Genomic DNA, 19,611 nt, shown 5'->3' on the forward strand with positions numbered 1-19,611 from the left:
TCAACAGTTTGAACATCTCATAAGCACCGACCTCAGCCATGTTGTCCGTTTTATGTCCAAGTCAGGAACACCGACCTCTGCCAAGTCGAGCCATGTGCCATTCGAAACGACGGCAGAGCAGTTGCAAGCCCGCCAGCGCGCATGCAGCGATTCCATGCATGAAGACCTTGTTCGATGTGCCTCAGAGCATAATATCAGAGGTAGTCTTCCTTTGTATGGGATTACATCGTTGTAAGGGGCTGACAGAGTCCGACATCTCGTTCATCTTGTTCCTGAATGACTTGCATCGGAGTATTAACCTTTCTCAGGACAGTCCAGACGAACCGCTCGAGAACGCGACCAAAGAGTGACAAAACCACCAGAAACCAAATTTGCTCTTTCAGTCGTTGCGTGAGGCGGATGCAGCTGTGAGACATACAAATTTCGCCATATCATCATCACACCACAGCGCCTTACCTCCAAGACGTCGCCTCAACTGTCCAAATCATCATCCTGGCTATCTGACCGGCTATCCGTACGTAGTGACTCAAGGCACAAAATAAAAACGTTTTGAAGCTCCACGCCATCTTTCGGTCGTAACGTAGTCAGCTAGCCGTGCTTCACTACAAACGTGCCTGACCAAAGTCAAGAGCAGAGCATGACTTTGGTTGCATCCAGGTTGGTGTTCATCCAAAACCAACGCATACACTCGCATTCGTGACTACAATCTGTATTTTCGACCGGCAAACCTGTTTTTGGCTACTCTTGCTCGCTATCGCGAGTGTCGACGACATCAAGGTCACTGGTGTCGCTTCGGAGCGTCGACGACCGATCGCGAAGCAGCGTTCGAAACACCTCTGAACATTAAGAAGCAATATGAGCAGCAGCTCTGAACTCCGCAATCCATCGTGCCCTTGCCTCAAATTGCCAAAGCAACTCCTGCGTGTTGTGCAGCCCTCGGCGGCAAATTTGCTTCTTGCCGCGGTCACGTTTGGACTTGACCAGAATTTGGCGGCCTTGTTCTTGTTTTACGCTCTTCTTGACGCGACATTCTAACTTGGCTGGTCTCGTCACGGTGCCTCGACGACATAACCTTGTTAAGAAACTTTTTGCAGATAAAAATACTAAACAAGGTGCGGTCCCGCGGCTGCCGCCCCTACATTTTCGCTATGGCCTTCGATTATCTCTGGCCCTTATTCATCTCTAGCCAATCCCGAAGCTCATAGTGAAGAGCACTCGAAAAGCCAAGATACTTGGACAGACGGTGTCAAGCTTCTTGGTATTGCCAAAATCTACGAATGAACAAGCCACTCATGACTGTTGGTGCTGTCATGCTTTGAGCGCGCAATGCATGACCCTGTTCAGTGTGCTCTATAGAAAATCATGCTGAGGCTGTGCTGACAAGACAAGCGTGAAGGTCCAGACCACGAGCTTTTCTGTCGAGGGGCTTAACAAGCGTCCATAACCTCCACGCTCCAGCTCCGTGATTGTGATGAGATTAGGCTGACTCTATTGTTTCGTCAGCATCAACGCTGCGAGCGTGTATCAAAGCAGGCAAGGTCTTTCTCACCTGCTTTAACACGAAGATGGTGGCCTTACCCTGACTCGAATTCAAGGCAGCTTAGCGTCCAGCTGGCACAAAAGTCTCGAACATGTTGGTTTAGACTTGCACAGGTGTATTGGGACAAGTCCGTTTTTTTGCACCGGTGAAATTCGCTTCACAGTCGCAATTCACGATCGTGGATTGACTGAAACACACCCGAGACGTCAAGTCTGTGCTGGTTTAGGTTGTTCGAGAACTGACCAAGTTTCCCACGCACCCTGCAAGAGCGCTATTTGGTGTCTCGCTTGTGTCTTGCTTAACGTTTGACTGCCGGACCGCGATTAGTGACCGCGGGTTTTGGATCTATCGCAGCCAGCTGGTCCTCCCCCAGAGCAGATTGGCACTGCCTCAATCTCGGAAGCTTTTTCGGAAAATGGGCGTTGTGACAACCAACCGTAGCATTGACCATTGGAAGTCTAAGCGTCACTACTGCCACGAGTCATGCAGCGAAACGTCCTGTGACAAGCGAGGTCAACGGCACGAGATCGAACCGCTTCGCTTGGCAGCCGTGATCAGTCAAGCTGATTGGACCGCTCCTCGTGGCAAAATCACCATTAACGCTCCTTCCAACACTACCTACCCTTTGACAAGCATAAGGGTATGTTTCAGAGTGATGCGGCCCGAAATCCTGTCCCGCACGTCACACCCATACGAAGTCAGATTAATAAACTAGGAAATCTCACACAGATCGGCAGAGAGAAGACGGAAGTGGATTTTATCACTCATGACTGCGATGCCAACCAAATCACGAATCGCCATTTCCTGCTCCTCTATGCGTGGTGCCGAGACACGAGACGTGAGACGTGAGACCCTTTTCTGTTAGATTTTCAGTCGTCAGACACCCAGACACCTAGAAAAGGCAGGGCAACTCGGTTGCGGCTCGCAGAATTATTGGGCGAGAGTTTTGTCGTGTGAAATGGCAGGTGTCGTCATGAATTTGAAGCGGTCAGATCCAAGTTAGCTTAGTTCGGGGGTTAACCTGGCATCGACGCTCAGCACGTCTCAGCCACGTTTCACTTGGTTCTTACCCGGTCAGAGTCGACCTAACTTATCAGCAACCATGTTGCGGCATCAGCTTCCGCTTTGGCTCTTGCTGTCACTTTGCATTATTGCATGCTTATGATTAAAGGATGCATAGTGTACAGCTGATTAATGCGGATCGAAAGCCGTACAAGTGTCAGAACAGCTGAATAATGCGGCTCGAAAGCCGTATAAGGGTTGTTCTGGCTCACAAACACGAATACTATGCTGCAATTGACTTGGCATTCACGGTAGAGTGAAATTACCGGGCTCTCACTGGCTCTCCATAAGACAGCCGAGATTCCGCTGCAAAAGTCATACGTACTGCACTCTACCCAGTGACTGTACAGTTACCAGTTGTGAGTCGTGAAGTCAACTCTTCGCCGAGCCAACCAAGCTCGGGTTTGTTCGACTAACTTACATATTTTTGTCCATCTCAGCAGCGGTTTGGATCGTTCCTCAGCAATTGAGTATCCTTTGCTCGGTTGTCAACACGATCAGATGGTCTCGTTTGATCCAAGTCGAGCAATCCAGAGGCTTGACTACCAGAAACGATGATGAGAAGTCAGCCTGGCGCTACCGCGCTCCCGGGGAACGCACGACGCCGACCAAATTGTTGAGCCGACGTTGGCAAGCCTTGTGCTCTTCTGCAACATTCCAATCAAGGATCCGTCTCAAATAACGTCGGCCTAACTTAGCCCGCGCCGCCTCCAGGGGGCGTCAGGTGCATGAACCGAAAGCGGTCTAGGTGCTGTCTTTGTCCCACAATTTGAAGGATTGTGTGTGTATGTGTGTGTGTGGAGATAACTAGCCAAGGGTTGCCATGTCTCATGAACCAGCCCTCGTTAAGTTCACTTAGTTCGGGTTCGCGGCGATTGTATCCCTGCGAGAATGCTTTACGTGGCTTGACAGGCTGTTGCTTGTGACAGATCGCCTGGCACAGCATTTGGCATGCGATCCTTTAATAATTTAGCATGACCTTCACTCACCGCGTTTGCCGAGACAAAGCCCTCTCGTCATCGGCTGCGTCTTTGAATGCAAGCCACATGCAAGGCTGAGCGCCTTTGGCCTTAACTTAGCTAGCCCAAAAATAATGTATATCGGCTGAATCGGCCAATTCAAGAGCCCACAGCCGATTAGTGGATCAATCGGACAAAGCAGCGATTGCAAAGCATCGCTTCTGACAGCTCGACAGGGATGAAGCGTCACGCACACACACAAACACGAGCATAGAGAGTATCAACATTCTCGTGGAACCCTGGTAATGTAAACAGCTTCTCTTCGTCAACGTTCTCACAGAACGCCTGAAGCACAAAGGGGTGAAAGTAGGAGTACATCAGTTTCAAGGGATCAGCATATATCTTTGCAGAAATCAATTGAGAGGTCTTCGGCTTTTCAGCAGCATACTCACCCTTGGTACTAGGCACATCATCCGATCCTGTCCTGGTAATAGCCTCTTTGATAGCCAGAGCGAGAGCCTTAAAAGCTGACTCGGCACGGTGGTGATCGTTGTCACCGCGCAGGCAGTCGACGTGCAGCGTCACACCAGCCTCCATGGCAAAGCTGTGGAACACGTGTGGAATCATCTCGCAGCTGAGGTCGCCGATCTTTTCGCGCTTCAGCCCGAGCTCAGCAACGCAGTATGGACGCGAGCTGATGTCGATCACAGCACGGCTGAGCGCTTCATCAAGAGGTGCGTGGCCGGTTCCGTAGCGCTTGATACCCTTCACAGGGCCTAGCGCCTTCTTGAATGCGGCACCGAGAGCAAGCGCACAGTCTTCTGCGGTGTGGTGATCGTCGATCCAGAGGTCGCCGTCGCAAGCAAGGGTCAAAGACATTCCACCGTGCTTAGCAAGGGCGTGCAGCATCTACAGATGATGAAGGGACGAAGAGAGAGACCTTCATGTCAGTTGCAATGCTGCTGTGCCAGATTAAATAACTTGTCGTCCGCTAGTCTACTTACGTGGTCGAGAAACCCAATACCAGTCTTGACATTGATGATCTGTGGCGCGAATGTAGGGTGAGTGTCCAATGAAAGCGAAACCTCGATCTTGGTCTCGTTGGTAACACGTTTGACCTCAGCGGTGCGCCTCTCAAACGCATCAGCGGATGTGTTTGACGCCATCTTCAGTCCGAAATTTCGACAAAGCAGATGCTTGTCCAACCCTTTGCAGAGGTGGTGAATGTGACAATGATAAGAACCCAGAATCAACATCGGCATGACTCTGCATCAGATACGTATTCTTCTTGCTTTGTGGCAAACAAACTCCGAAATCCGAAAAACCATTCGTGATTTATAATTTCCTATCGTCTGCGTTATGCGCCGCATAACGCAGACGGTCGAAAAAAGGAAACTATATAACTTATACACACTCACAACTCGTGCAGTCAGCACTCGATAAAATGAATTAACTTAGGACATGATTCTTCTTCCTGAGAGGAAACATATGAATTGACAATCTGATTGAGGCCAAAGGGTATCGTTGTATGAAGGGCTGAACGGAATTGCACATTCGATCTAAAGGAGACAGATGGCTGCAGAAGAACAGGCTCGTTTCTGGTGTTCAAAGCATACCTTTGAGGATCCAGGATGCAATTCTGACTCGTCTGCGCACCTGGCGATCAGGTCTCTGGAACAAGCTCTCATCTACGCGGTCCTTCGCGTCTGCTTCGAGCTTAGACCACTCTTCCTTGAACTTTTGCGAGAGCTTCTTCGACAGAGTCGAGATCAGAAACGTACATTCAAGATCCAGGTCTGCCGACCTTGAACCGTAATTGCTCGAGCCGATGTGAACTATTGTCGGCGCTGCCAATTCGTTGGACCCCTCTGCTGGTGGAGGAGAAAACCAGATACCTTTTGCGTGGTAGGTCCAGCCGTCCTTCTTCCACTCTCGAATCTCTACGCCTCCTTCTTCTCCCGATTTGCCGTCTTGCCGCAAGAGCCTCCTGGACCGCCGCAGTGCGTCCCAAAACTGAAACTCGTACCAAGTGTAGGCTTCTGGGATCCAGCCCGAGACGCCTTTGGAATTGAAAAAGCCGTTGGCTTCAGGAGCGGCGCAGATCATCTTGACGACGGCGGTTCGTGCAGCTTTGGCTTGCAGCAAGAGCGCTTTGTATGGTTTGTACAACGAGAAGTATCCGGACGTAAGTGCCAGTATCGGTGGCGGACCTTGCTCATCGTGGGCTTTGTGAGCTAGCTCAAGAATCTGCGGGATAGCACAAGTCTCTTGCCTGATCTTCAATGGGCCCATTTGAAGCAAGGGCAGCAGCAACGTGTCGGCCTGCCCACGGCCAATCGCGATCTCGGCCTTCGAAATCGGGCATATGGTATTCCATTGTCGAGTGAATTCCTCGACCGCGTTGGCTGCTTCGTCCGTCCATCCTGTCGCTCGGTAAGGCTGCATCTCTGTCTGGCTGCGCAGTGAAGAAGTGCTGTCTTTGCCTCCGTCCCATATCAACTTCCAGTCCGGACTTTCTTCTTTCTCGAACGAGGCACCTCTGTCTTCGCACGCCTCGAGCTTGAAGCTGAACTGCCCTACAAGCTGCACAAGCGAATGCAGGTAGTTGGCAATGTCCTCGTGATCCTCGATCATCAAGTATCGGTCGCGACGGTTCGTGAAATAGTCCCGACTGAGATTGGCACCACTGAGCACGACGTCGTTATCGAATCCGTAAATTTTCATGTGTTGCAGCCCCCAGCCTTCGTTGAAGCGTTTTCCTACAAACTTTTTGAGCCATCCTTTGAGATTCGGAGTGTGATAGAGTCGTATTCTGACTCTGTCGGGAAATCGAGCCCGTAGTCGTGAGACCAAGCTGGCGCATGATGGTGTGGGAGCCGATTCTCGTGTCCCTCTCAACGCATCGACCAAGATTGTCAGCTGTAATGACGGCTTTGCGCAAAGTGCCGATTCCAAGTGCTCGATCAGCTCTGACTCCTCTTTACCGATGTACAGTGATGCGAGGAAAATTCTATTTTCCGCTTGGCTGATCTTGTCTTTGAGAGTCTGATAGAAATGTGACGGATCCTCGAGCAGATGAAGCTGTTCTCCAGACGCGCTAAATAGCGGTAAACGTAGCTCGTCCGCCAGCCGTTTCGTGAGAAGGTGTTCATCTTTTGAGGCTTCATCTATGACAGACTTCCCATACTCTCTGCGGAGGCTCGTGTGAAGCGCTCTTAAGCTACTTGGTGAGATAGCACGGCACGAGACGGCCCATCTTATGCTCCCTGAAGGTGTCGAAAGAATCGTCCTAACGGATCGAGTCGTACGAGGCAGGGACATTTTTGCTCGGAGAGTCCCACTTTGGTCCGGTTCTGACGCCCTCGAGCGGATTTTTTAGGCTTTTAGTTGAGATGGGCGCAAGATACTTGGGGAGGTCAGATTGATGGGGAGGAAGCCAACGCCTTTTGCTTGTTGGTTATTCGGAAGAGCTTTACTCAAAATATACTGCAAGTGGAGGAGAAAAACCCCGAAACCCGAAACGTACACTTCCGAGATCTAACAAAGTTCACCACCGCGTCGGTGTGATCGGGCATGCGCGTCGTCTTGGAAGGACAAGTGGAGCTGGTGAGCCAAATTGAGAGTGTTCAACACTTTCCAGTTCACACCATCCTCCCATCCAGCTCTCATTGACAGCAGAATCCTTAGCGCAATAGCTAAACGACGGCCATTGTCGATCCACTTAATCAAGTGCACCAAGTATCGACTGCTACCCACACGGCAACGACGTACAGCTGAGGTACTCAGGATTCGAGGACTCTGCCAAGCATGCCAGCTACAACACAAGAGGTAAGTCAAAGGCAGTGCTGGCTGTATTGTCATCGCATTTGGTCTGGCTCAGTTCTACTGCTGACTTTTTCTTCCATGGCTTCACACATCACAGACGATCAGTCTCTCGAGCACAAATGTCATCATCCACCCTCTGGTGCTTCTGTCAGTTACAGACCATGCATCGAGATCGGCATCAGGCTCGCGCAAGCGAGTTGTGGGTGTATTGCTGGGCCAAGAACTCAATAATGGCAAGACAATCAACGTCGCCAACTCGTTTGCCGTTCCGTTTGAGGAGGACGAGCGAGACGCTAAGACGTGGTTCTTGGATCACGATTACATTTCCGGCATGATGGAGATGTTCAAAAAGGTGAATGCACGTGAAAAGATGGTTGGATGGTACCACACAGGCCCTCGACTGCGTTCATCAGATCTCGAAATCAACGAGTTGATGAAGCGTTTCATCCCACGACCCGTCATGGTGATTGTCAACCCAAGGCAAAGGGATGTCGGCATTCCGACCGATGCATACTTTGCCGTCGAGGAGATCAAGGACGATGGAACTGCAACACAAAAGACATTCATGCACGTCCCAAGCACCATCGAAGCAGAGGAGGCAGAGGAGATCGGTGTCGAGCATCTTTTGCGCGACATCCGCGATACAACAGCGGTAGGCACTCTGTCGACACGCGTATCGAGCCAGCTGTCGAGTTTGCGAGGATTGCAATCACGGCTGCTAGAGATTCGAGACTATCTGCAAGCAGTGGTGGAAGGAAAATTGCCAGTGAACCACCAGATCATCTATGATCTACAGGACATCTTCAACCTGTTGCCGGACCTGGATAAGAACGTCGAGGCGGCCAAGTCGTTTGCGGTCGACAACAATGACCGATTGCTCGTCGTCTACCTTTCCAGTCTGATCCGTGCCGTGATTGCACTGCACGGGCTGATCAACAACCGACGCGAAAACGAGAAGGGTGAGGAAGAGGCCTCAAACACAATCACCAACGGTACTTTGACAGGAGGTAAGGAAGCGGCGGATGATGCCAAGAAGGATGAGGCGAAAGAGGAGAAGAAGAAGGACTAAGTCCGGACCTCACACATGTCTGTACACACATTCTGCAAGCATAACTTTGCCCTTTCCAACGGTAAAAGCTCAGATTGCTGCGTGCCCGGTAGTCTGGTAGCCCATGCACTCGACGACAAGTAGAGATGAGATCGCGTGCGACATGAGTGCGAAACGCGATAAGTTGGGGAGTATTATTAAGCTCTGGCCTTCTCTTCCGAGTTCTGCCCGAGATTTGCGGTAACTTCATTACACACTCAGTCACATTCACCGTTATCGCACACTTGCCTCTCTTGCGAATCGTTAGTCATCCGCGCAGTCAGATGTGCCGAGCAAGCCTGTGATGCTGGTCACGGCCAAGGCTGTTGTGATCAACTAAGTTACAGAACAGCTGACTCGTTCGACCTTGTGTTCTGGACCTCCAGCGCACGCGCCAAGTGCAACCTCCACTTTCTTTTCATATTAAATAGCTGATTCTCCAGCGTGGGTTGCTTTTTTTCTCTGACATGCCTTCCGAAGCTGAGTATCCATTCCTTCAATCACACGCTACAGGAGAACGAGCTTGTTTAGGACATCCTATCTCAGGCACCACCGACCAGTAAGCATGCCGAGCGCGCTGCGCAAGCCTAAGCCGCCTAATCAAGAGCTGCTACTACGATGGTTCAAGGCGCAGTCACAACTCTTGGCTGAAGAACGAAAGGAAGAGCAAGCTCAGTCGAAGCTTGTTCTCTCCAGAACGGCGCCTAAACTTCTCGAGAAGCACGGTCTTGCGCTGCTCAGCTTGGGTGTCGCTTCGATCCGCATCGGTGTAGGCGCCAAGCTTCTGGTAGAACTCGAAAGACCTTCAGCACATCACATGTCGCCCAAGTTTCCACCTCATACCTTCCGCTCCGGAGATCTGGCGGCAATACTAGATAATGGTGCCGATCCACAAGCCACGAATGATACATGTCTGCTTCAAGGCGTTGTGTACAAGGTCAGTGATGCACGGATCGTGTTGGCACTCAGTGATGATAAGAAACGTGGTGTGCCAAAAGATAACACGCAAATTGGACAGAACAAGCGCGATGCGAGGAGAGGCGAGAACGATAAAGTCTCAGGGAACAACCTTGACCTTCCGGAGCGTATCAGGCTCGTAAAGGTAGCCAACGAAAGCACCTTTGACCGTCTGGAATTAACGCTCGACAAGCTGGCCAAGGCGCTTGATGTACCCCTCTCTGCTCCATTGGACTCAAACGCCGACACCTCAGCTGAAGAGACCGAGGCCACCCAAACCTCGTCATCCTCAACGACGAGCGCAACAAGCCTCACACGAAGCCTGTTCGGCCTCTTGGAGCCGACATGGCATGAAACAGATCTTCCTCTGCCCCCTTTCAACCCTAACCTCAACGATACTCAGCTCAACGCCATTCGGCACGCGCTCTCCGCTAACCACTTCTCGCTCATCCATGGTCCTCCAGGAACAGGAAAAACAACAGCTATCGTCGAATTGATCATGCAGATCGTTGCGTCTAACTTTGGCGCCGTAGATGACGGAGCTCCGGTTCGGGTTCTCGTTTGCGGAGCCTCGAACCTGGCAGTGGACAACATCCTCGAACGGCTTGTAGGCGTACCTGAACATCGCGAAGTGTTCAAGAAGAAAGGTATCGGCGTCACTCGGATCGGACATCCTGCTCGTGTTGTCGCCAATCTCCAAAAATTTACTCTGGACGCGCAGTGCACGCAGTCATCTGAAGCGCAACTGGTCAAGGACATCAGCAAGGAAATTGAAAGCATTATGAGCGAGCTCAAGCCTACCGCTGCTCCGGCAGGGAACAAATCGACCAGGGGCAAACCTAAGATACGTGGACATGATCGCAGAAAGCGGTGGGAGGAGGTGCGAGAGTTGCGAAAAGAGTACAGACGGCGTGATCGGCAGGTGACGAGGAGCGTGCTTGATAGAGCTCAGGTCGTGCTTGCTACATGCCACACAGCTGGAGGCAAACAATTGGCGCACCGGCAGTATGATTGGGTGATCATCGATGAAGCGTGCCAAGCATTGGAGGTTGCATGCTGGATTCCGATTCTGAAGGCAAGAGAGGGTGCGAGGTTGGTATTGGCCGGCGATCATCTGCAGCTGCCGCCGACGGTCAAGGCGACTGTCCATGGACCTCGAAGTAAGCGCAGCAAGCCAAACGTTTCGGGCCGAGACAAGGCGGGCGGCGTCAAGAGCAAAGACTTGACTGATTCTCCTGCCAAGTCGGAGGGAGAAGCAGATCATATGGATGCCGACCAGGATTGCGTCGACTCGGATGCTGATGAATCAGAGCTCGTCAAAAAGTTGGTAGACGCTTCGCACGACAACTCTGCTCGCACCCAGCTACGCGTACCGCGGTCACTCGAGAGGACGCTCTTCTCGCGTCTTCTCGGCCTTTACGGTCCAGGCATCAAATCGCTCCTTTCGATCCAATACCGCATGAACACTGAAATCATGTCGTTCCCAAATACCGAGCTGTACGAATCAAAGCTTTCCGCGCACGCCTCGTGTGCCAACATCTGGGTTTGCGACCTCGAAAACGTTTCAACTTGCGACGGACTAGACGAAGACGAGCAAGAGCTGTATGCGCCTGTCGTGTTCTACGATACGTCCGGATGCGAATTCTACGAGAGCTCACCTGCGCCTCAAGAAAGTGTCATGCTCACTGATAGCAAATCCAACATGCACGAAGTTGGACTGATCATCCAGCATCTGGAGCAGCTGTTTGCACGTGGGGTGCATGCTCGGCAGGTGACGATCTTGACTCCGTACTCTGCGCAGGTATCACTTTTGCATTCAATGATCCGATTGCACCGCTTCTCAGGCCGTATCGCTAGCGCTGTCGTCAACGCAGAGGAGATCGAATTAGGTACCATCGATTCAATGCAAGGCAGGGAAAAGGATGTGGTGCTCATCAGCTTGGTCAGAAGCAACGCCGAACAGCAGGTCGGTTTTCTGGCGCAGAAAAAGAGACTCAATGTGGCCATCACCAGAGCAAAGAGACAGCTGGTGCTCGTGGGTGATGCAGACACTATCAGTGGCGCCAAGGATCTACCAGACAGCTTCCTGCCTAACTACATGCGCTGGTTAGAAGAAAATGCCGTGGTTTATCCTGTCGTTGCCACAATCTAGCCTTGCACTCGCACACGCACACACACACACAGCAATCGTGAATCATCATGAACGGCTAGACTTCTGTCCAGATCGCGCTGTGAAGATCGACTACAAACGTCACTCTAGCCTCGATCAATTCGCAAGCGCGCCACTATCTCGTTGATGCATCCCTATCCAAGAGCACTGAGCGCCACTTATTCTCGGCCACCTCGAGCTTGCTCCTCGGGACCCTGAGATTCGCAATCGCCCTAAAGGACATGGTTGCCATGATGGCGTTTTCGGCGAGCTTTCCATCGAGGATGTCGTGCTCGAACTTGACCAACATATCGAATCGCTCGTCATCGTCTTGCTGGCTGTAAGCCCACAGTGTATTCACTGCTTGGCTCGCCTGGGTTTCAAAATGGCTGAGCGATGTGCTTACCTCGTTCGCTCGCGCACGGATCGGCGCTGGACCAGCGCAGAGCAAGTGAGGCAGCAGTTTGGCCGCCTCAAGTTGGACGGCTCCCAATCGATCTTTGAGAAGCTTTTGAACCGAAGTATAGAGATAATCTTGCTCAAAGATGGAGCCTTTCTTGCCGCCAGCTTTGGCACGTTGCTGCTTCTTGTTGAGTTTGGCTTGCTTCTTGCGACTGCCGGACTTGGTGCTGAAGGTGGCGAGCGACGATTGTTGCGATGCAATGGATGCAGCACGGGTATAGCGCGTGAACTGCGTCATCTGCGTCGACGTATCCGACTGAACGTCCAGGTTGTCCAGTGCAGCGTCATTCTCATCGGCGTAAAAGTGGGCGCCTTGAGCGAGTGCAAGCGCACGTTTTTCTCGCAATTCGCGAATCCGACCAAGCTGCTTGTGGAGCTGCTCGGACATCTCGCCGATGTCGTCAATCAACGTCGATGCGGCTTCTATAAGCAGTGGGTGCAGAGTCACTTGGTTCAGATCGTGTCGCGAGTACGTGGTGAGGATTCGACGTGCTTCTGAAAATTCTCCACCGCGACAGAGAAGGCTCACGGCCTGTTCGACGTCGCGGATGTAGTCGAGACAGATGCGCGCCGCCTGCGTAAATTGTCGCGAGCTCTCTAGCTCGTCAACGAAGCTCTTGGCCATGGCGACGATCTCTGCCGGAGCAAGCTTTTCAACAAACGCAAGCCGTATGGCCTGCGTCCAATTCGTGCTCTCTCGATACGCTTCAAGCGCTTTTCGATTCTTGCCTGCAAGCTGAAACGCCGCGCCCGCATCGTCGAACTTGCGCCTTGTCAATAGATATTCGCCGAACAGCTCGTATGCGTCTCGCAGTCGACTCGCTCCATCGGCAGCGTACAGCTCGATCGCTTCGTGGTACAATCTGTGCTTATCCGCGTACCGCAGAGCGTCTTTGTGATGCGCGACTCCCGCCTTCACCAGCCAAGACAACGCCTTGACATGACGACCCAAATGATCGTCAATGCGGAACCTTTGGTACTCGACCGGCGAAAGGCTACGAAGTTCTCGCAAAAAGGGCAAGTACTCGCGTGGATCTTTGCGCTTGGCATGCTGCGCGATCATCAGCGTCAGCGTGTAGTCGTACATGCCCAATGCGACATCAAAGAGCTTATCAGCGTCGGCAAGGAAGATGATGTACTTGACCGCTTCCTCGGCTGTTTCCGGGTCGGACTCTTTGAGCCGTAGAAGGAGAGAGAGCCCAGCTTCGTAGTCGGCGGGCACTTTGCGTACGTGCGTTGTCAGGATGGATTGAACGTACTTGCGAGAATCAAGCTCTTCGAGCTCGACGCGGATGGCATCGCAGACTTTGTTAACTTTACTTTGCGTAGTCGCCGTGGCTGTTGCTGACAACGGAGACGGGTCAGAAGCGGATGTTTGCGAACTGAGAGGCTTGTATAGCGTTCTTGTGACGTCCTCGTCTCGCAAACCGGACAAAAACAGATTCAGGTAGTCGACGTCTGCCACTTGGCGGACAAAAGTAGCCACATTTCGCATGAAAGCTTCGGGATCATGATCGTAGAGAATGTTGACGTCCATTCGGTGCGTACGACAGATGCGAAAAGCAGGACCGTAGCGTTGAGCATCGATGTTGCGGCGCACGACTTCGAGTACCAGCGGTCGGGGATAAATGGTCTCCAGATTGCCACGAGGCATCTGTAGGATTAGCGACATGGCCGAGGGTACCGCCGTGACAATTCGACTGCCGCGCTCGACTCGACGGCCCAGGTCGACAGCCTCTGAGCCTGATGCATCTCGCCCGCCTTCTGCCGCTGTCCACCCAAGCGAAGTGAGCGGCAGAAACCTCGCCTCGTGCGATGTGTTGGTCCACACCAGGAAGCTGCCTACCAGAGTAAAGGAAGTTGCGTCTTTGGCGATGACCTGTTTCTCGGCGAGCAGTCGACCATTCGATGCAAGCCCGATGATCTTGATCTTGCTCTGTTGCCCCGCTCTGCCGCTCGCAAGGATGCGGAAGTCAGAACAGAACCGCTCCAGCTTAGTCACAAGATGCCATTCGCCCTTATCCACGGTGTGCACCTCACCATCCTCGTTCTCCAGATAGAAACTTGGCGAAGTAGTTGAGACAGGGACGAACGGATCCGCCACAATTCGCTTTTTGCCGTGGGCAGAGACTGTGACCGAGCGTTGTGCGTACCCGCTCAAGACTTCCGCGTCTTGAGCTTGAGATAGTTCGAGAAGATCAATCTTGGCACCTTGTGGAGCAGAGCTGAGAACTGCAAGCGAGACCTTGTTTGCCTCTTGGTTTTCAAGTGATGGGGCCGCCCACCCAGCAACAGCGATCTGGTATGCAGCTGATGCCGTGCTCTGCATGTTGTTAAGTTGCACTGCAGCGATAAGCTTTGGCTCGGCTGCAGGCGAACCGCGCACTTTGTTATGACTGCCTAGAAGTCCCCAGTCAAAGCGCCAAATTTGAATAAACCCGTTCTGAAAGACGGCCGCCATGATACCAATGGCTTCGTCCAAGGAACGGCCTGGCAGCTGCGACCAAGCGGTGTGGCATGGCACTGTGACAGCCGCTGCTGCGCTCGCCCGCATCGACGGATCGGCCGGTGGCAGGAGGAGGCTGAGCGAGGCCATCGGAGGCGGAACGTTCTGCATTCGGAAAGGGGTCAATAAAGTTGCAGCACCATCAGCTACGGCTACGCAAGCGACATCAACAGGAGGTCGGCCGCCGGAAGCCATCGTCTCCAGTGTAAAGTATCGTTGCTCGACTCGATCTGTGTGTGCGATGAGCAGTTGCAATGGGTCTTCTGGATGCCAATTGACCTGTTCCACGCCTTGCATCACAGATGTAACAAATTCCTGCTTAAGATACCAGTGATAGTTGCCCGTAGTGTAGATTTGAACGACATCGTGAGCGGAATTGGCTTCTCCGGCTCGAGTGAGCCAGACAGCGAGAGCCGATCCATCCGCATTCCACGCTAGCTCTCGAACGAAATGCGTCCTGCTCCAGGGAGCTTCGTTTTGCGAATCGATCCAGCCGAGCTGCGTCCCTTGGGGTTGTGAGGCGGATTCCTCTCGCAAGCTGAACTCGCCATGACGAAGACCGTTGCGTTCAAAGAAAACTACATCGTGACGTCCCTTGCGACCTTGACTCCACATCTGACCTTGAACATCGGATGGTCCAAACCTCTGTGTGCTCGCGATGAGATTCCCGATGGGTCGAAAAGCGAGGGTCTGAGATATACCTCTGACCGAAGCATCTGACGTGGCGGACAATGCGCCTGTTCGTGAGTAGATCCGGATGATTCTGTGCCAGATGAGGTCTGTCGCGCTGTCGGATGACGACGGAATAAAGGGCTCGAGCGAGCTGATCGCGAAGAATGCACCGTCTCCACGCCAGCTAATGCGTGGTCTTCCGTCGTCATCTGGCAATTTGGGTCCCCGAGTGTCAGTCTTGCTCTCCTTGGCCGCTGCAGCTGCCTCAGCAGCAGCTGCTGCCGCTGCCTTTCCTTCGGATCCGTGAAATTGTGTTGCTTTGCTTCCCCAACCTACGTCGACTGCCTCGTCCTCGCCAAAGCTGTCGGTGCGCAAGCTGAGCTCGGAAAGCACTTCGAAATCGCGAGTCATGAGAAGTACCTTCTCCGCCTCGCTTCTCCCTGTCGATGAAGCGTCCTGCGGCATCTCGGAGGTGACAAGGACTAGCAGCTCATCATCTGGACTCCAGCATGCAGCGCCAATGCCTTGCTCGATGGTACCCACCACGGAAGGCTCGATTGCAGGAGCATCGTCCAGAGTTTCATTTGCTGAAGAGACGGGCAGAAGAAGCAGGTCACCACCAGCTGAAATTGTACAGAGTGCCGCTTGATTTTGCACTTCCTGGCCGCCATCAGAGAGATAGTGGAAGTCGATCACATCTGTAGGGCTCCGGCCGGATGTAGAAGCAACCGCTGTCGAAGAATTAGGCAGAGGTGACGGAGGCCCGGGTACGAGCAGAGAGTTAAACTGGGTGAAGGCTTGCTCCTGACTGCTGACCTTCAGAAAGTGGATGGTCACATCTGCTGCAGTGGGAGAGATGCGCGATGTTGCGACTGCGTAAATGGATCCATTGTCGAGATCAGCTGCCGTGGCTTTGATCTTGAGTGGAGATCCCGAAGCGAATGTGATCGCCCGATGTGACAAGACGGAGAGATTGCGCATTGCCGATTATTTTCAGTGACGAGGATCGTAAGCCCTGTTTTGGCTTGCTTTCAAAAGCGTCAGGTGTGCGAGAAGGCAGTGTAAAGGTGATGAAGATGGAGGTGGAAGGACGGATTGCACTCGTGACTCTCACACGTCAATGTGTTGACTTGAACCCGACTTGAAATTTTGTCAGGTGCGTTCTTCCAGACATACCAGGGTTTTGCTCCACTTCTCCGGGAAAGGATGGAAAAAAAATTGGCCGAAATTCAAGCCCATCAAAAAGGAACAGGAAAATGTCGTGAGTGGCGCTCCCTGGCTCGTATCCCGGAGATAGCACCACTTTTGCACACACAGTATGTACAAAGAGGGAGAACCAGAGTATGAATTAACGATCAGTATAGTAGTAGTAAGGATAGACAGAGAGAGAGGAAAGGAGCGCAGAATCAAGTGAAGCTTTCGTGGCCTTAGATGTTTCAGCGACTTAATAAATACAGGAACATGCGTAGTGCGACGAGGCGTAAAAGACGCGAAGAATGCGAAAGCGAGAGAGGCTCACAGAAAGGAAAAGCTGCAGCGTGTTTGAGAGGCATCAGAGTTCGCGATTGCCGCCCTTTGCCGCTTAGAAGTCTGGAAAGAGGTCGGCGTATAAATCATGATGACCTGAATCAGCGCCATACAGGCCAGGCATGGCGCTCGGTCTGGCTGGCTCGTACTTGCTAAAGTTGGATGTGTCGCCTGGTCGCCCGAGGTAGGGAACAATGGGAGGAAGGATCCTGCCCTCCTGTAACGCCTTCCAGTCGACACCATGGAACCAAGGATGGTTCTTGACGTCATTCGCACCACCACGAAGGTTGCCGAGACGCCTGCTACGGTCAGCCGTTAGAAGGCTCGAGATGAGGTCGCGCGAGAGCGGGTCAATCTCCTCGGGAAAGACGAGGTTGCCAGCCAGAATCTTTTCATAGATCAAGATTGGGTTGGGGTCGTAGAATGGTGGGTAGCCGGCTAGCATCTCGAAAAGCAGAATGCCCAATGACCACCAATCGACGGCGCTACCATGACCGCTGCACTGGATAATTTCTGGCGCAAGATACTCGGGTGTGCCGCAGAGCGTCCAAGTTCGATCTTCAACCTCCTTGGCAAATCCAAAGTCGGTGATCTTGGTGTAGCCGTTCGAGTCGATTAGAAGGTTTTCCGGCTTCAAGTCTCGGTACACCACCTTGTTGCTATGGAGGTATTCGATAGCCAGTACGATGGTCGAGATGTAGAAGCGAGCTACGTCTGCCGAGAAATGACCTGCTCTGCGCAAGTACGAAAAGATCTCGCCGCCGACGACATATTCCATCAGCATGTAGCAGTTCTTGCTATCCTGGAAGGAAGCGATCATGTTGACGAGAAAAGGATGATCCACCTTGGTCAAAATGCAGCGCTCACTGTTGATATGCGAGACCTGCTTGAGCTTGATTACATCCGTCTTGGCCAAGACCTTGAGCGCAAAGTAGGCCGAGCGATCCGCAACGTCGCGATCTTTCAGACGTACCAACAACACGCGACCAAAGGTACCTGTTCCCAATGTTTCGACAACCTCAAAATCTGAGAGCGCGTAAGGACGGTTGGGAGAGGATCGCAGCGGAGATGCTGAGCCAACGCTTTTTGCAACCTTTTCTGTCGAGGACGATGACGTCTTTGGGTCAGACGAAGATGCTGCCGGCGGACCGCTGCGAGATGCCAAAGACGGCATCAAGGTGGGCCGAGAAACATGCGATGCACAAGCCCCCAGCAAGGGGACCGAGAGCGTGTCGACGATGTCCTCGATCATCACAATATCCACAAAGGCAGGAGCGGGAGTGGCCGCGGTGCGCCCACTCGGGCGCGTCTCCAATGTAGGTTTGACCAGGTCGGTGGGTGCTAGTGCAGGAGACTGGCGAAGCTCGGCAATAGTGTCGGGCTCGACCAGCGTCTCCCACTGTGATTGGCGTTGGTTTTCGAACTGATGGCGATGCTGCTTCCTTCGAATCTTTGCCCGCTTGACAGCGAGCTTACCCTGGCGCGTCAATGCAGGAAAGGCTTCGAGCGGTGTCCAGCCTTCCTCGTCTTGGAAGCGAATGCCATCTTGTAGTTCCATGGCTTGTCGACCGTGCGCTTCAACGTGCCAACCGGGCGAGACGCCGGGCACAAGCTGAGCGTCCAGCGAGACGAGCGATGCACGATTTGGGGGGGCTTCGAGTGCCGCCTGCGACTGGCGGCGAGCCATGGCTTGGCTAGCGCGTCGCTCGGTGTCGGCATTACGGCTCATCATGAGAGGCTGCATGACTTCCGGAGCATCGAACGAGCGCCTAGCGGCCGTAGCTGATGATGATCGGGGAGGTGCATCGTCTGATCGCGGCAACAAGGAGTCTTGCGACATGTGCAGACCGCCGACAAACGTCTGCAGACCTGGCACAAATCGTGCGGTAGAGGAGGTGCTAGGTAGCGCGCGCGGCCGCGCTGATGTCGAAGCCGTAGCACAGTCTCCATTTGTGTCGAAGAAGCTGAGGCGCCGCTGTTTACCCTGAGCTGTATCAGTGTTGGCTGGATATCGTGATGCTGTCAAATTGTCGGTCATCTCACCGAAAAGATTGTTGAAATAAGATGCCGTGTAATCTGGCACGACATCGTCGAAAGTTCGCTTCAACGACATGATGTGAGTTCCTTTCGTCGGTCGGCGGTCGTATGATTGGATCAGCGTTACAAGAAGAGCGGAGATGAAGCTGCGTCGAGATTGTGGTCAAGTGCCCAAGGAGGAGAGGGCCAACACCAAATTTGAGTGGTCTGTATATGAGAGAGTAAGAGATTGGCGGAGTGGCTGACAGGAAGAGCGCTCACAGTGCAAATTGGCAAAGTTGATGTTGATGTTGAAGAACGGACCGTTTGGGTGATGGAAGAGACTTGAACGAGCGGTGTACAGAGTGAAGACGCAGCTGTGAGGGTCAAGATGTGCGTATCTCGCCGACTGCCCGTTGACTGAAAGCGTCCAACCAAGATGCAGGAGGCCGCAGTTGAAAGGACTGCGCTTGTACCAAAGTAAAGAGCAGACACCTAATAGGTGTGGTACATTGCGAAATGGGACGTGGGCCAAGCACTGAAAAAAACGCCTGCGCTTGGCACGTCGATGGGGTTGGGGACCGAAATGAGATGTGGCGGATGAAGGCAACGGCGAACGCGACCAAAAGAATGCAACAATGGCGGCTTTTTGGCAGATGTATGCTACACAAAAAGTTGGACGATCTGGCTGGTGGGGGTCGATGTGAGCGCTGTGCAAAACCAAGGCTGAAGACGGGCTGGCAGAATGCAGCGGGCTGGGGTCGGAAGAACCGCCTCTTGGGGGTTAAGCTTTAGCGTCGATGATACGCAAGAGGCAGCACAACAACGGCAGCGATTGCGATATGTGTG

General features: G+C 52.8%; 6 protein-coding genes across 6 annotated transcripts; 2 read left to right on the forward strand and 4 right to left on the reverse strand.

The window, feature by feature from the left end:
* Positions 1-3,895: 3,895 nt before the first annotated feature.
* UMAG_11859 (putative imidazoleglycerol-phosphate dehydratase HIS3) lies at positions 3,896-4,727 on the reverse strand (the record flags this gene model as incomplete). The annotated part of the gene is made up of 3 exons (XM_011389166.1): positions 3,896-3,906; positions 4,014-4,470; positions 4,566-4,727. 3 exons carry the CDS (start codon positions 4,725-4,727, stop codon positions 3,896-3,898), a joined length of 630 nt encoding a protein of 209 aa, XP_011387468.1.
* A 439-nt stretch (positions 4,728-5,166) lies between these two features.
* On the reverse strand, positions 5,167-6,882 carry UMAG_01120 (CDP-diacylglycerol--glycerol-3-phosphate 3-phosphatidyltransferase; the record flags this gene model as incomplete). The annotated part of the gene is made up of 1 exon (XM_011388771.1): positions 5,167-6,882. The coding sequence occupies one exon, from the start codon at positions 6,880-6,882 to the stop codon at positions 5,167-5,169; it is 1,716 nt and encodes a 571-aa protein (XP_011387073.1).
* A 486-nt stretch (positions 6,883-7,368) lies between these two features.
* Positions 7,369-8,455, forward strand: UMAG_01121 (putative proteasome regulatory particle lid subunit RPN8; the record flags this gene model as incomplete). Its single annotated transcript, XM_011388772.1, has 2 exons — positions 7,369-7,389; positions 7,484-8,455. 2 exons carry the CDS (start codon positions 7,369-7,371, stop codon positions 8,453-8,455), a joined length of 993 nt encoding a protein of 330 aa, XP_011387074.1.
* A 583-nt stretch (positions 8,456-9,038) lies between these two features.
* On the forward strand, positions 9,039-11,582 carry UMAG_01122 (uncharacterized protein; the record flags this gene model as incomplete). The annotated part of the gene is made up of 1 exon (XM_011388773.1): positions 9,039-11,582. The coding sequence occupies one exon, from the start codon at positions 9,039-9,041 to the stop codon at positions 11,580-11,582; it is 2,544 nt and encodes an 847-aa protein (XP_011387075.1).
* Positions 11,583-11,715: 133 nt separating this feature from the next.
* UMAG_01123 (Elongator subunit IKI3) lies at positions 11,716-16,200 on the reverse strand (the record flags this gene model as incomplete). The annotated part of the gene is made up of 1 exon (XM_011388774.1): positions 11,716-16,200. One exon carries the CDS (start codon positions 16,198-16,200, stop codon positions 11,716-11,718), a length of 4,485 nt encoding a protein of 1,494 aa, XP_011387076.1.
* A 601-nt stretch (positions 16,201-16,801) lies between these two features.
* On the reverse strand, positions 16,802-18,859 carry UMAG_11860 (cAMP-dependent protein kinase catalytic subunit; the record flags this gene model as incomplete). The annotated part of the gene is made up of 1 exon (XM_011389167.1): positions 16,802-18,859. The coding sequence occupies one exon, from the start codon at positions 18,857-18,859 to the stop codon at positions 16,802-16,804; it is 2,058 nt and encodes a 685-aa protein (XP_011387469.1).
* Positions 18,860-19,611: the final 752 nt, after the last annotated feature.

Source organism: Mycosarcoma maydis, chromosome 2, assembly GCF_000328475.2.
Source record: "Mycosarcoma maydis chromosome 2, whole genome shotgun sequence".
Lineage (NCBI taxonomy): Eukaryota > Fungi > Basidiomycota > Ustilaginomycetes > Ustilaginales > Mycosarcoma > Mycosarcoma maydis.